Consider the following 15,008-nt stretch of genomic DNA (forward strand, 5'->3'; position numbering starts at 1 on the left):
ATTCCTTGAATAATAATTTTCATCATTATTTTTAACCACCATTGGTTGACTTGTGAACCCATATCTGCCTCTGATTGACTAATCTATGTTCAGGTTTCCTCCCACAGAATTGGATTGATCCTAGAGAGCTGACTTTTTCAACATTTTAAATAACATTTCAGATTTTATGCCATCGGTGAAACATTTCCCCACACTGCAAAAAACATCTAGAAATATATATTTTTTTTAATTCTTAAATTCAGTGTATTTACACTTAATTTGAGCAGGTAAATAAGATGATCTGCCAATGGAATGAGTATTTTTACTCCTAAAATAAGATAATTAGATAATATACACTTGAATTAAGAAAAAGCAATTGTTTTTTTCTTATTTTAAATGTAAATTGTCTTGTTCTATTGGCAAAGTGTCTCACTTACCTACTCAATTCAAGTAAAAATGCACTTAATTTGGGCAAAAGTGACTTATTTAGATTTCCATTTTTTGCAGTGCATCTCTTTGGCTTTAATCTTTAAATAAATAATCCAGGATCACAGGTCAGGATTGTCTGTTGGAACCGAGCAACTGGCTTTCCCTTTTTCAATTAATGATCAGGCATGACTAGTGACATTTCACTATCTATTTCATGACATTACATTCATTTGCTATTTTAGACTTAGACAACGTTTGTCATTTTGTATACACAGAGTGTACAAAGTTACATTTATTTTCTACAGCTTAAGATAAACTGTGATAGTTTATCCTCTGAGGCTTGGATGTGGACTAATGGACACTTATTATCTTTGACTGCTCATCATTTACTGTAGCATTTTATTTAGTTTTAATCGTGAATAAATCATTGTACTGTCATATTCGTGAAAATCTGCTTGATTTAGTAAATGATGGGAAAGAGGTAAGAGATCCTTCAGTGTGGATCATTTATGAGAACATTCATTTATAAATATCTAATACAGATTAATGCAGCTCAGTTATGCTGCACAGAAGGTGTGTGTGCACTAAAACTGGAATTAGCACGGACCCATAATCTGGTTAAAAAGTTAATAAATACAAACTTTTAAATACAACCAGTTTTTGAAACTGGAGTTGCTTTCAGATTTTAGACCTCTACTTTTAGTTCCTCTCAGATAATCACTCTGGTTTCATAATAAACAGAGAATCGTTGGTTTTCTTTTCTTGCAGATTAAATGAATTTAACCTTTTTTTTTTCAGATCCCCAACAGAAGAAATAGTGAACTATCCCTTTAACAGTCAAAATCATTTCAGTGCTTTTCCATCGAACCTGAGTCAAACGCAGGTTTATGTGTGCCTACACTTTGTGCATGAGTCAAATCCATGTGTTTCAATAATCGATGCTCCTGATAGTGAAGCGGCTCCGTTTCAAACAGGGTGATTCACTTGCTCTCCATCCTGGACCTGCGCACCGTCCCAGCCGCCCTGCGCCTCCTCACGCACGGCCGCGCGGTGACGCTCTCGTTCAACTTCAGTCGCGCCACGCCGCCGGCCTCCTCCAGCTCCTTGGCGCTGCAGCAGGGTGTCGGTACCTTCACGGTGTTGCCAAACTTGGAGTAGTCCACTGCGTACATGCCGTCATCTTCAGAGACCGTCGGCACGAAGCGCTGACCCCACAGGATCTCCTCCGACACGTAGGAAGTCCTGGCCTGCGTGGTGATGCCGGTGGTCTCCACCACTCCTTCCAGCACCACGATAACCTCCAGGTCCTGATGCTGCAGGTCTTCTGGTGATAACTCGTACAGGGGGCTGGACTTGTCGATCACATGGCAGATGATGAGGGGAGACACCAGGAAGACGCCGTTGGTTCCCACCGGGTTATCCATGTGGATGTCGATCTGGTCCAGGGGAACCACTTCTCCCTCCTCCGTAGTGCTCCTCCTGACCACCTGCATCCGCACGGTGGCGCTGATGATCATACTTTTCCTAAGGTCTCCGATGCGGACCATAAAGCACAGCTTGCTGTTTCGGAGGGAGATGACTGCGTGCTTGCTGAAGATGAGCGTCTCGGCCCGCCTGTGGGCCTGCGCAGTTTTCATGAAGATGCAGCCCAGCATGATTGCGTTGATGACCAACCCGACGATGTTCTGCACTATGAGGATGATGATGGCCGACACGCACTCCTCCGTGATCATTCGACCCCCGAACCCAATGGTCACCTGGACCTCTATGGAGAAGAGGAAAGCGGAGGAGAACGAGTGGATGTCCGTTACGCACGGGATGAAATCATCCCCCCTCTGATCCAGGTCTCCGTGCGCAAAAGCCACGAGCCACCAAATCATCCCGAACAGGAGCCAGCTGCATAGGAAGGACATGGTGAAAATAATGAGGGTGTGGAGCCATTTTAAATCCACTAAAGTTGTGAACACATCCTGTAAGAACCGACCCTGTTCTCTGATGTTGGTGTGCGCAACATTGCAAGTGCCGTTTTTCCCCACAAAGCGAGCCTTCCTTTGCTTGGCCTTAAACTTCGGGGGCAGAACATCCTCAGCTAACCGCGTCAGCAAGTAATCCTCAGGAATGAGTCCCTTCCTGGACAACATCGCACTCCCATGCTATGTACCCACAACCTCCAGGCTCGGTGTGCGGTCTGCGCCCGGATCTCGGATGGACTCGTTCCCTCCTCCTCCGCGCAGGAAGAAGAGCCTTTATGTCAGCTATGTTCTGGAGGTTTGCGCGCTCCTCACGTTGCCTCCGGATCAGGCGCTTCAGGACTGGGCGATCCCATGAGAAGACTCTCCCTCCAAACTCCACAGCTGCCGCCGTCACTCACAGAACCGAGCGACTGAGCGGACATCGCTGGGCCACGCCGCGCAGTCTCATCCCGCTCACCTATGCGTCGGTGCGCTCTCGTGCGTAAAGGCGATTCCGGGGTTAATAATCTCGAACAGAGATTATTGAGCGGCGTTTTGGTCACATTTGGAGTAGGAGGTAGGCTCATGTGTCAAAGCTGGTTGTGTGATGACCTCGCCACTCCACTATAGCTCGGTAATGTGAGATGGAGCGAGGAGATGCAGTCCCTCCCCCACCCTCCGCCTTATTCTATTGGTCTTTTTTTTAATAGTGCCTTTTAAACCCTAATCGCGCTCATAGAACACATTCCTATTATACAGGAATTGGTTTCATTTACTCACCGCAAACAGAACCCAACTTAAAGCCGTAGTGTGTCAATTATATCCCTCATAGGGTCTCTGCTGCTGGCTTAAAGGCAACAACACGCCCACTTTCTTTTTCTGCAAAACGGTGCAACAAAAGCGCAGGAATGAGGATCTAACAGATATCCCCTGGGAAGCTCATAAAATCATTTGCACATCTAAAAATGACTATAGCCTATTTTATAGGCTTTTATAGAACAACATTTAGTAGGTACATAAACAGTGATTTTCAGTTTTTTTTCCTCCAGTTTCAGAAGGCATTGGGTATTAACATGTATTGATTATCTTTACACTACCTAAACAGACCACACAATATATTAACATGTGCCACTCTACCAAGGCTTCAGTTATAAGTTAACAGAAACTCTGCAGAACAGAGTGGCATCACATGCAATTAATTTATTAAACAAAGAAAATTTGCCAATACTATTTCTGTTGAACCAAATCACCTCAGGTCAGTGGCGGTTCTAGACCCAATTATATGGGGGGTTATTCATGGGGGCTCAGAACAAAAAAAGAAGGCAATCATTTATTTTTTTATATATTAAGTCAGATGCAGATTGTAAAAGCCATGTGCGACTCTGAAGAAATGGCAGATAAAATGGAGGGGTGGGAAACCGATTTATTGGTCATGATTTTCTTAATATTGGGAGGTTTGTGATTGGCAGATATGTAAAACCAATTGTAGCCGCTGATGTCAATGCTGTAAATTTTTCATTTATATTTTCAAGCATCATCCTGTAAATTTTTCATTTATATTTTAAAGCATCATCCTGTAAATTTTTCATTTATCTTTTAAAGCATCATCTTGTGCAGTTAAAATTATTTTTTTTTTATTGTTTTACATGTGTATTTCCCAATAAAATGAGACTTAAACATTCAGTGTGTGCTGGGATTTTACAACAGCTGTTATGAAATATCAGCATCAGTCAAAATTGAAATTAGCATATCCATCCATCATCTTAGGCTTAGCTTAGTCCTTGTCAGGGTGGGGCTGGTGCAGGTGCGGGTGCTTGTGCCGTATCTTCGGGAGTCTATGGGTGAGAGGCGGGTTACATCCTGGACAGGTTGCAATAGAGAAGCCAATTAACCTAACAGTCATGGTTTTGAACTGTGGGAGAGAGCAGGTGTACCCAAAGAGAACCCATGCATGCAAACTCCATGCAGTTATTAAACACAGAACCTTCTTGCTGCAAAGCAAGAGCACTACCCACTGCAGCACAGTGCAGCCCAAACTTGAATATCATGCTTTTGAAAGATCAGTCCTCGGCCAGAAAACAATAATTGGTGGACAGAAAAAAACTGTCACAAAATCTCCATACAACAAAGCTAAAAGTGCAACACCTTCCTTTTTAAATAATTTTAGAAATAAATGTGTAAAGGTGGAAAAAAAAGAAATAGATCGAAGTAACCAATCAGTTATGGTTTCTGTGTCAGTGCATATAATTAAATTAGATTATTTTATTCGTCATTACATATTGAGCACAGGGGCACTGTCCCCACCTGGCCCCTGTGTAGGACCACCCATGTCAATGGTGCAGATGGAGGAGCTAATTACACGTTAGCTAGTGTACTGAGAACAGTAAAGGAGGCAATTACTATGAGACTAATAGGGGGCTATTTAAAATACACTGCATCTTTGTGTGGAATTAAAAAAGAAAACAAATCAATAAATTAGTCTAAGTTAAAAAAAAATATTTTGTGTTTGTTTTGTGTAATGCGGAACATTAGTATTTTCTTTAACAGTTTCTTCAAATTGAGCTGAAGATGATTTTTGTAAAACCTGAAAAATTCAGATCAAAACATATTTTGATGATAATTTATGTTTTATTAACAAAGAATCAATTAGTTTATGTACAAATATAATACAGCATGATTAAAAAATAAAAGGAATATATTTATTCCATGGTACAATTGCACTTTGAATGTCTTCCTTTGATGCTTCCAAGGCTTTTCACTTCTCGTGCCGCTTCCTCTATTTGTCCGCTCGCACAAAGGAGGCGAAGACGCTGTCCTCCCGATTGAGCAGGGCCTCGGGTCTGTCGTACTCCAGGATGATCCCTCGCTTCATCACAATCACCAGGTCGGCGTTTAGGATGGTGTGGACTCGATGCTGCATGGGGGAGAGAGGAAGTAATTTACTGCAATGGGAAAACTCAAATAGACATCGGTCAAAGCTTCCTATACAACTGACTGTCAATCTTCTAAAACCTACATGCAGTGATATGATTATGCATAAGTCAGTGAGTTTCAACTAGAAACATAGCTGAACTTGGGTTAAGAATGTTAAACTTTGACAGATTGTGACCTTCATGTTTTGCAAAACCTTTATAAAGACAAAAAAAAAACATCAGGGAAGCTCCTTCATTTCTTTTGACCTAGTTTTTTCTCTTTCCATAATAATCAGCAGCAGGATATCTGCAGCCATTTAAGAGAAACACATTAGCAGAGCAAGATGAAGGTCAGCACTCTCAGGGGGAAATGTATAGCTGTTATATGTTGCTGCAGTGGTTGGAGGAGGAAGAGGAGGAGGATACTCACTGCTATAATCACTACTGTCCGGTCAGCAAAAGAAGTCATCACCACTTTCTGCAGGATGCTCTCCTGTGGGATGCAGAGGAAGAGGATGTTGGTTCAAAAATGCTCACTTTACACTTCGCCTTAAAAGATGTTTATGATTTAACTTCATGAATACAGAAAAAAAAACATGTTTCACTCTGTTCCCACTCCTGTTAATGTATGTGTATTAAAAGCTGACTCTTGTTTCCTCCAGGGCCTCACTGCCGTGTTATAAACTCAAACCGTAGCTGTTTGTGGGTAAACATTCAGGCGGACAACATCGGAATGTACAGAAACTTCCCTCAGGCTCTTATATGCACTTAGTGGATCTCTCTTTATTTCACTTTCTTTTAGCTTCATGCATATCCTCTCTGGCAGCTCTGCTTGCTTCTTACTCTCCTCTCTCTTAAAAGCACAGGTTTAGGCTGCAGTTTCTCTCTCCATAGTAGCTCATATTTATAAACTACAGTTTTGGTTGAAACGGTACAGAGTGGAGGAATTTTCTTCTGTCAGTATGCTGCTGCCAGTCATACTTCTGACTGAAAGATTCCAAAGTTTACCGTAAAAGGTAGCATAGAGCTAAGGTAGCCTAGAACATGGTGACTGACAGCTACATCACTAAACCATTTTAAGCCAAACATGGACTGGTTATGGGGATATAATGAGGCCTGCAGAGCTACTGCATGGCTTCCCATCACTGAGTTTGCTGGTGACACAGTTTTGGGGAGAAATTGAAATCTGGCTCACACAATCGCAAAGATATTTCAACCAAATTTTAAAGTTTATATAATTTTATTACTACCCATTTACTTATTTTTAATGTATAATTTTAGCACAAACCTATAAAATAAACCCAACGTTGCATTTTCATTAGTGTTTGAGTTAGCATATTTTATTAATACTCAATACACAAACCTGATGATTTAGTACTTTAAATAAATAAGCTTTATTATACAAATGAATATGGATCATGTAAGATTTATTGAATAATTAATTTGTTATTTAATACATTTACATAAATCTTAAAACTTGGATGAAATATTTCTGAGGGTATGCATAAGGTTTAGGATCCTGATTAAAAGCAGGGTAGAACCTAAGTACTTGTCTGAAGGCTGCCAGAACTTTAGTGTTTTGAATGACAGGTTTTGTCAGGTTATCAATCTCACTGGTGAATTACAGGCTGATCAAAGACGGCTTTTAAATCCTTTTCAGGCACCTGCTTGTGAAGTATCCAACATGCTGTTATTAGAAAACACTTCTGGTGGGGAGTCATGGCCTAGTGGTTCGGGGATAGAGCTTGGAATCCTAAGGTTCTGGGTTCGAGCCCCACTACCACAGACTGCCATTCTGGCTCTCTGAGCAAGAACCTTAGCCCCACACTGCTCCCCGGGTGGGCCACGATGGCAGTCCCCTGCTCCCCAATGGTGGCAGATTGGGTTAATTGCAGAGTTACATTTCTCCAATGTGAGAAAGTTCAATTATTAATTCAAATTTCTCCATCTCAGTGGATAAATCTCAGTATGGAAATATATTATTACTTTATGAACTTCAATTTGAGTTTTTCTTTCCATCACTCTGTTCATATTTGCTGATTATTGTGCTTCTTAATTGATACCCATCTTTTTAAGGTTGCAAACTCAACATCAATCATTTGCATTTTTCAGCTACATTAGCCTCCTTGTCCTCACCTTTTTTTTTTTTTTTTACATATTCCTTGTTTTAGGGTTAAAAATCAACACCAGTATAAACCATTAAGACATAAAGCCATCAGAAAAGGAAAATATGTAAAAATGATCATGTTTGCCTTTTAATATATAATTTAAAACCACAATTTAAAAACAAAGAAAAGTTGGGTGCAAACGTTTAGATTTACTGCAAATTTTATCACATTTCTACAGTGTCTAAATAATTTAAAATATATTCATTTGCAACCACAATAATATGTCGGTAAATGTTTTGTAGAGAGTTACAAAGAAACATGTTTAATGCTACAGCAGACCTGGAGAATGATGCTGCCACCACCATGCTTAGTAGTTAATGGAGTGTAGTTAATGGAGTAAAATCTTTACCAACCATCCTTCTTGTTATTGTAGCCAAATACTTTTTTATATTTTCCTCTAATCCTCATCTCATTTCCCAATGAGTTATCTGATGTGTCTTTGCAGATATCTAATTATTTCTGCTTTAAAAGCTTTAAATAGCTGATTCATGCATGGCTCCTCTTTTTATTGGCATTGTGATGTAAACTTGTTAAGAGTAACTAGTTTTGTAGCTTCTTCCAGTTAATGACAGATTAAATGCCTTGTTATTTCTGGACATTGTGAAAACTCTCCTTCAGTCTGAGGCTGGCCGTCTGGGCCTACGGGATGAAACTTACAGGCAACGGTACAAAGAGGAAATTGATTCTAACGCATCATTATTGGATTTTGAGGAGATAAAGCAGCATTGGCTTACAGAATGAACTTTCTACAGAAAGGTCCTCAACATCAAGGATTTATTGGTCTGGTTTAAAAGCAGGAATAAAAAATAAAATTTTATGGCTATTAAAAGCATGTACTGAGATGCAACTTGCTAAAAAAATGTAATTAAATATCAGTGGTGGCTTAAGTAAATATTTTAGCCTTTTTTCTTTTTTTGCACCCTAAATTGGATATAAGAAAATGCACATTAGTTTCTGATTTCCGCTTCCTTTTCTGTTTGCAAACTTTCTGCAGCTGAATCTTATTCTACCACCACTGACTAGAGCAACTCAGAGTATTTATGAAAACCCCAATAGGAATATGTGGTTCATGTTGAGTGGGTGTGACATTTGACCAAATAGATAGCTCTATGTAATTATTTATAGATCTTAATGCTTCACTTTAAGATCAGCTAGGATTCACTGTAATTAACTTCTCCTTAAACCATTTTAATCTCTCCTATCTCTGCTTTTCTCTTTTCCCACGCCTCCCTTCCTTAACGCCTTGTCTCCATTTCACTGCCTCAAGATATTTTTGTAGTTAGTCTCGTACTGACCGTTGCCATGTCGATGGAGGCTGTGGCCTCGTCCATGATGAGGATGCTGCTCTTCCTCACGAAGGCTCTGGCCAGGCAGAAAAGTTGTCTCTGACCCTGACTGAAGTTCTCGCCACCTTCTGTCACCATGGCGTCTGAAAAAAAAAAAATCACAAACTTCACCTGCTGCAAACGATGTAGATGCTGAGGCATTGCTGATATTATTACCGTTTAATTTAGACAAATTCAACCTTTCATTTGAAAGAAAATGTATAAGAAAAAATATTTCACAACTTCGAGGCACCAAACAAATGGATCTGTGTTCCCCCGTTTCACTTTGTTTGTCACAGCATCACAAACATAAAGGTGGGAGATTTTTTTAATTTGAATAAAACTGTGTTCTTTGATCAGGTGTGTGTAAGATGCAGCTTTTTCTGGGGCAGGGTGTGATGAAGAGGGGAGTCCATAGTTTGATTCCCAACCTTACGACCCTTGCAGCAAGTCAAACATCTTAATTTCCTGCTTAACTGCTGTTAATAAACTAGCTTAAAGCCCCAGTTTGGGTTCGGATTCACAAAACAGAGGATAAAACTTAAAAAAGGACTTCCTGTTATGTGTTGGGGGAAATACCAGTAATACCAGCAGACACTGTTTCCCATGTTGTGGACTTTAGAATTACAATATTAGACCCACTGTGTAATTATGAGCAAATAATCAGGAGATTATTAGATACTTTGAAGGAAAGTGGATAAAATCTTTAGTTTTTCCAAGCTAGGTCAAGATCAGGCTAATAACACTACTTCAGCATATTTTAACTCCAGTAAAAGTAAAAAGTAGTCATACAAGAAATGACTTAAGAGTAAAAGTACTGGATAAAACCCCAGCATTACATCCAATTTATCAATTAAATGATAGATCAAAAGGTAAATTCAATTGCAAATTCAGGTATTTTAAAGACTAATAAAATAATAATAACCGATAAACAATAGCTGATAATAAATCGAGGTGCAGGAAACACTTTCCCAAACCCATTTTCTTTTCAAAAATAAAACTTATGAAACAAATCCTCACAGTAGGTTATTTATACGTATTAGGACAATGAAAAATGACCTGCAATAAAAACTTTCTTTCCTATAAGCTTGACCTCCAAATGTCATGGTAGCTGTAGGAGCCAATTATTTTTTGTTAATGATTAAAAATGTTTTTTGTTTTCATGCATAATCTAGCTAAGTTTATTTTAATTTATTGTTTAATATCTGTTATGAGATTATGTTTTTCGGTTATTTAGTCATGTTCCTTTATTTTTTTGGTTAGTTATGATTAATTTAGGTTAATAATTTTTTTTATAAATAGGCAGTCAATTGTAGGACCAGCATGCATCTGGGCGTATGGTTTTTTTTTTACCAGCGCAAGAGAAACATCGAGTAAATGTTTGTCTTTTTTGTTTGCTTGCCTAAGGAAAAAATAAACTGACAAAGCTAAAGGAGTTTACCTGGAACATTTTTTTTCTTTTGCCTGCGTAAAACAAGTCCATGGTGCATCTGTGGCCTTAGTGGATTTTCCCTTTTTTGAGCCATCAAAGCAACAGGAGCAATTCCAGATATAAAATAAGCCTCTGTAGAAAAAAGAATGCTCATTCTGACCTAAACATGAACTATGTTTTCCTGGGACTTTTATGTTTCAAAAAAGCTTATTTAGTCCTTCCGTAATGATAGACATAGTGGATGGAGAAGCCAAACTTTTTAAGCAAGTAAGAGGAGCATGTTACAAAGATACCACTAAAGTAAAAGTAAAATATGGTGCAGTAAAACTACTATTTGTGTCATTAGTAACTCAAGTAAATGTAACTTTTGCTCTTATTCCAAAAACCTTCATACATGCAAATAACTTGAAATAATAAACTACCAGTGTTTGTCTGCGCTGTTAATAAACAGTCGTCAAAAGGAATCTCTTGTTTTGGTAAATTCATGAATTTGTTTTATTATTTAAAAAATTATGAAATTGAAGATTGCAAATGAGATGATATAAACTGCTTGCAGAGTAGTTTTCACCAGTCTGCAGCTTGCATCTGTCTAAAATCTGAGCAGATTCCAGTCAGTCCAATAACCATCTGTTCTCTTTAGTGCAGTGTAAGCTAAGTATCTCTAACAACGGCTTTTCTGAAACTTTAAACTTGCTCAATAATTGAAGTGAAGTCTGTATTAGAAGCTGTAACATGATAAATATTTCCCTTACGGGTATAATATTTATGAGTTCTCCTGAAATAAAAGCCTTTTTCAACTTAAGAAATGAATAAAATCAAAAGCTTTCAGTGAAAAGATTGAGGGTGAATTCATTAACATCTAAGCTTTTGAAATAGAGGATGTTGGAAACCATTTTTAATTTGTGCTCAATTTCCTCAGCTCTGTATTGATAAACAATGTTCCCCAATTATCCATGCAGTGAAGTGCACACTGTTTTATGTAGCATATACACTGCACAGTTATTTTCCTTAAATTATAGGGAAACTTAATTAACATAAAATAAAAATATAGATAAGATAGATGGATAAATAGATAAATTACTTAAGCGTCTGGCTCAGGTTAGAGTTTAGAGTAGTGTGCACTACAAAAGGAAGCAGGTTTCCGACTCTAAAGGAGGAAAAAGAAAATTAAATGACAGCATTTATCAGTAATTTCATGTTCACAGCAACCGGCTGCTCTTTTTTCTTACTAAAAATTGTCTAAAAAAGCTGAAGATAAAATAAACACTTCAGTAGGAGTCTCCCTGTAAAGCTAAATGTAAGAGTTGATGTGTGTACAGCAGTTTATTTGCTTCAAGATATAGAGACTTGCTAAGGTATTCATAACCAGTCAAAGTTTGGTCTTTTCTGCTTCATTTGAACTACAAATTTAACTGTGTTTTATTGTGGTGTTGCGTGACTGATTTTCTTGTTCTGACAAAGAGAAAGTCTGAAAATTTAGCTATACATTTGTATTCTGACTCCGTTTGATACTTTGTAGAGCCACTTTTTGCAGAGACTAAAGTCTCATTGGCTTATTTCTCTACCAGCTTTGCTCATTTAGACAAACACGTCTTATTCTTCTTTGCATTAGCCAAGTTAGGATGCAGGAAGAAAATATTTTTAAGTCTTACCACATGTTCCTTGTCTTATTTAGACCTGGACTGTGGCTGGGCCAGTCTGACACATGAATATGTTTTAATCTAAACATATTCGCGTCAGTGTGTGTCGGAACGCATGAACACAGCCGACAGGATTTATTGGATATAAGGAACAGAAAGATCTGGAGTTTGGAAGAGGAAACAAAGAATCTGCTGCAGGAGCTGGGAATCCTGCGCACCCCCACGGAGTCGCCTAAAGCATCTAACCAGGCAAGGAGGCACCGGCCGCGGTGCTCGAGGACAAGGAAGAGGGGGAAGCGCGGGGGTATCTTCTACAGGCTAGCAGCTAACCCCTCTCGACCTGCTATACCGTCCATTCTGCTTGCAAACGTGAGATCACTGGACAATAAAATGGACCATATCAGACTCTTGAGGTCGGGGAACCGGACATTAGACAACTGTTGTGTGTACATTTTCACGGAATCCTGGTTACACGACAACATCCCAGACTCGGCCATACAACTGGATCAGCTGACATGCTACCGTTCGGACAGAGCACTCAAGAAAGAAGGTAAAACACGAGGAGGGGGTGTTTGTGTTTACATTCGGGATGAGTGGTGCAAGGATGTAACGGTAGTTTATAGACACTGTTCACAACTGGCAGAGTTTATGATCACAAAGTGCCGCCCATTTTACTTGCAGAGGGAATACAGTGCGATTTTGCTCGTCGCAATTTACTTTCCCCCAACCAACAGCAACAGCGAGAGAAATGCGGCTATACACGAACTGTACCAGGCAATCAGTGAGCAACAGACAAAACACCCGTCCTTCCAAAATACCACCAACATGTGAAATTTCCAACAAGGGGAAAAAACACTCTGGACATGGCATACACACCCATCAAAGATGCCTATAGAGCAGCGCCCCTCCCCCCAATCGGACTCTCTGACCATCAAACTGTTCTCCTACTCCCTGCATACAGACAAAAGGCAAAACTCGCCAAACCGGTTTCAAAGGAGGTGAGAGTATGGCCAGATGGTGCTCAGGCCGCTCTCCAACACTGTTTTGAAATAACTGACTGGGACATTTTTAAACAAGCTGCCACCAACAACAACAACTAAATAGACATTGAAGAGTACACCGATACAGTCACCTCCTACATCACAAAATGCATAGATGATGTCACGAACACAAAAACAATAATCACCCGGGCCAACCAGAAGCCATGGTTGACAGGGGATGTCCACAGGCTGCTGAGGGCTAGAGACAAAGCCTTCAAAGCTGGGGACGAAGCGAGCCTGAAAACAGCAAGGGCCAACCTGTCACGTGGCATCAAAAAGGCGAAAAAGGAATACACACAGGAAATAACCTCCCACTTCAGTGATAGCAAAGATGCACGGAGCTTGTGGAAAGGCATCCAAGCTATCACTGACTACAAACCATCACCTCGGAGCTGCGACAACAACACATCCCTGTTCAATGACCTCAACAGCTTTTTCGCACGCTTTGAGGAAAACAACAAGACCCACCCACAGAAAACACCTCCCCCGCCACACTACCTAGCACTCTGTCTACCTGTCAATAGCGTGAAGAGGGCTCTCACCAGGATCAACCCACGCAAAGCAACAGGTCCAGACAACATCCCCGGACGGGTGCTGAAGGACTGTGCCGAGGAATTAAAGCATGTTTTCACCGACATCTTCAACACCTCACTACAACAAGCCGTCGTCCCCTCCTGCTTCAAAGCCGCCACCATTATACCGGTGCCAAAGAAGCCATCTCCATCCTGCTTCAACGATTACCGTCCCGTAGCACTGACACCCATCATCATGAAGTGCTTCGAACGGCTGGTCATGACACATATCAAATCCATCCTCCCCCCCACCCTGGACCCCTTTCAATTCGCATACAGACCCCGGCGCTCCACAGAGGACGCCATCAACTCAGCTCTGCACCCAGCCATCACTCACCTGGAGAAAAAAAACTCTTATGTGAGAATGCTGTTCATCGACTTCAGCTCAGCATTCAATACAATTATACCCCAACAGCTGATATGCAAACTGGACAAACTGGGCCTCAGCACCTCCCTCTGTAACTGGCTGCTGGACTTCCTGTGCCAGAGACCGCAAGTTGTGCGCGTCGGTAACAACACCTCAGACACTATCAAGCTGAGCACAGGAGCTCCACAAGGGTGCGTGCTAAGCCCTCTGCTCTTCACCCTACTCACACACGACTGCAAAACAACCCACAGCACTAACCACCTGGTGAAGTTTGCAGACGACACAACCCTGGTGGGACTCATCTCCAACGGTGACGAGACACACTACAGGACAGAGGTGGACCACCTAGCCAAGTGGTGCAGTGACAACAACCTCCTACTGAATGTCAGCAAGACAAAGGAGATTGTTGTCAACTTCCAGAAAGGTCCCCGCCGACTCCTGCCACTGACCATCGATGGCGCTGCTGTGGAGAGGGTGAGCAGCATTAAATTCCTTGGAGTGCACATCAGCGACGACCTCTCCTGGACCACCAACACTGCATCACTGGTCAAGAAAGCCCAACAACGCCTCTACTTCCTGCGGAAGCTGAATCAGGCCAGTGCCCCACCAGCCATCATGACCTCCTTCTACAGAGGAGCCATTGAAAGCATCATCACCAGCTGTATCACTGTATGGGGCGGGAGCTGCACTGACTACAACAGGAAAGCCCTGCAACGTATAGTGAACACAGCTGGGAGGATCATCAAGGCACCTCTCCCCTCCCTGCAAGACATCTACTCCAGCCGCCTCACCCACAAAGCCCTCACAATTTTGAAGGATGACACGCACCCAGCACACAACCTGATCTGTCTCCTGCCCTCCGGAAAGAGGTACAGAAGCCTACGGTCCAGAACCACCCGGCTGGCGAACACCTTCATCCACCAGGCCATCAGAATGCTGAACTCCCTCCACCCCCTCCCCACACGGTCTGCTCCAGCCACCAGGCAGACAGGAAGCTAAGACTGCCCCTCTCTCTCTCTCTCTGTCTCTCTCTCTCTCTCTCACACACACCCACACACACACACTGTACCAGAGACTGCACCTTACCTGCACTACCTCAGCCTGGAACAAACTATTGCTGCTGTTTTTATTGCTTTTTATTGTAATATTTATATGTCATACTTATATTTATCTTACCACTCTTACCTGTCAT

At 41.1% G+C, this 15,008-nt stretch overlaps 2 protein-coding genes across 7 annotated transcripts in view; both read right to left on the bottom strand.

Moving 5' to 3' along the window:
* Positions 1-778: 778 nt before the first annotated feature.
* Positions 779-3,235, bottom strand: kcnj11 (potassium inwardly rectifying channel subfamily J member 11). 3 transcript variants are annotated; one of them, XM_038305490.1, is made up of 2 exons: positions 3,141-3,235; positions 779-2,304 (listed from the first exon to the last, which is right to left on the bottom strand). In XM_038305490.1, exon 2 carries the CDS (start codon positions 2,286-2,288, stop codon positions 1,389-1,391), a length of 900 nt encoding a protein of 299 aa, XP_038161418.1. In that variant the 5' UTR covers positions 2,289-2,304; positions 3,141-3,235; the 3' UTR covers positions 779-1,388. The 3 variants fall into 3 exon arrangements, with proteins under 3 accessions (XP_038161418.1, XP_038161417.1, XP_038161416.1); XM_038305489.1 differs by lacking the exon at positions 3,141-3,235 and adding an exon at positions 2,393-2,535; XM_038305488.1 differs by lacking the exon at positions 3,141-3,235 and having other exon boundaries at positions 779-3,083.
* Positions 3,236-4,952: 1,717 nt separating this feature from the next.
* abcc8 (ATP-binding cassette, sub-family C (CFTR/MRP), member 8) overlaps positions 4,953-15,008 on the bottom strand; it is a 102,835-nt gene continuing 92,779 nt past the window's right edge. For 2 of the 4 annotated variants that reach the window (XM_038305483.1, XM_038305486.1), the window contains exons 38-40: positions 8,736-8,869; positions 5,703-5,765; positions 4,953-5,274 (exon numbers count right to left, since the gene is read on the bottom strand). In XM_038305483.1, coding sequence (XP_038161411.1) covers positions 5,137-5,274; positions 5,703-5,765; positions 8,736-8,869 — 335 coding nt within the window. In that variant the 3' untranslated portion in view covers positions 4,953-5,136. The remainder of the gene's footprint in view (positions 5,275-5,702; positions 5,766-8,735; positions 8,870-15,008) is intronic. The other 2 variants (XM_038305485.1, XM_038305487.1) reach the window with 1 other exon arrangement.

The sequence above is a fragment of the Cyprinodon tularosa genome, unplaced genomic scaffold, assembly GCF_016077235.1.
Source record: "Cyprinodon tularosa strain WSP-4 unplaced genomic scaffold, ASM1607723v1 ctg56, whole genome shotgun sequence".
Taxonomy (NCBI): domain Eukaryota; kingdom Metazoa; phylum Chordata; class Actinopteri; order Cyprinodontiformes; family Cyprinodontidae; genus Cyprinodon; species Cyprinodon tularosa.

Excerpts from the sequence above, each read along its gene's own strand:
- kcnj11 (XM_038305488.1), bottom strand. The coding sequence starts at position 2,549 with ATGTTGTCCAGGAAGGGACTCATTCCTGAGGATTACTTGCTGACGCGG.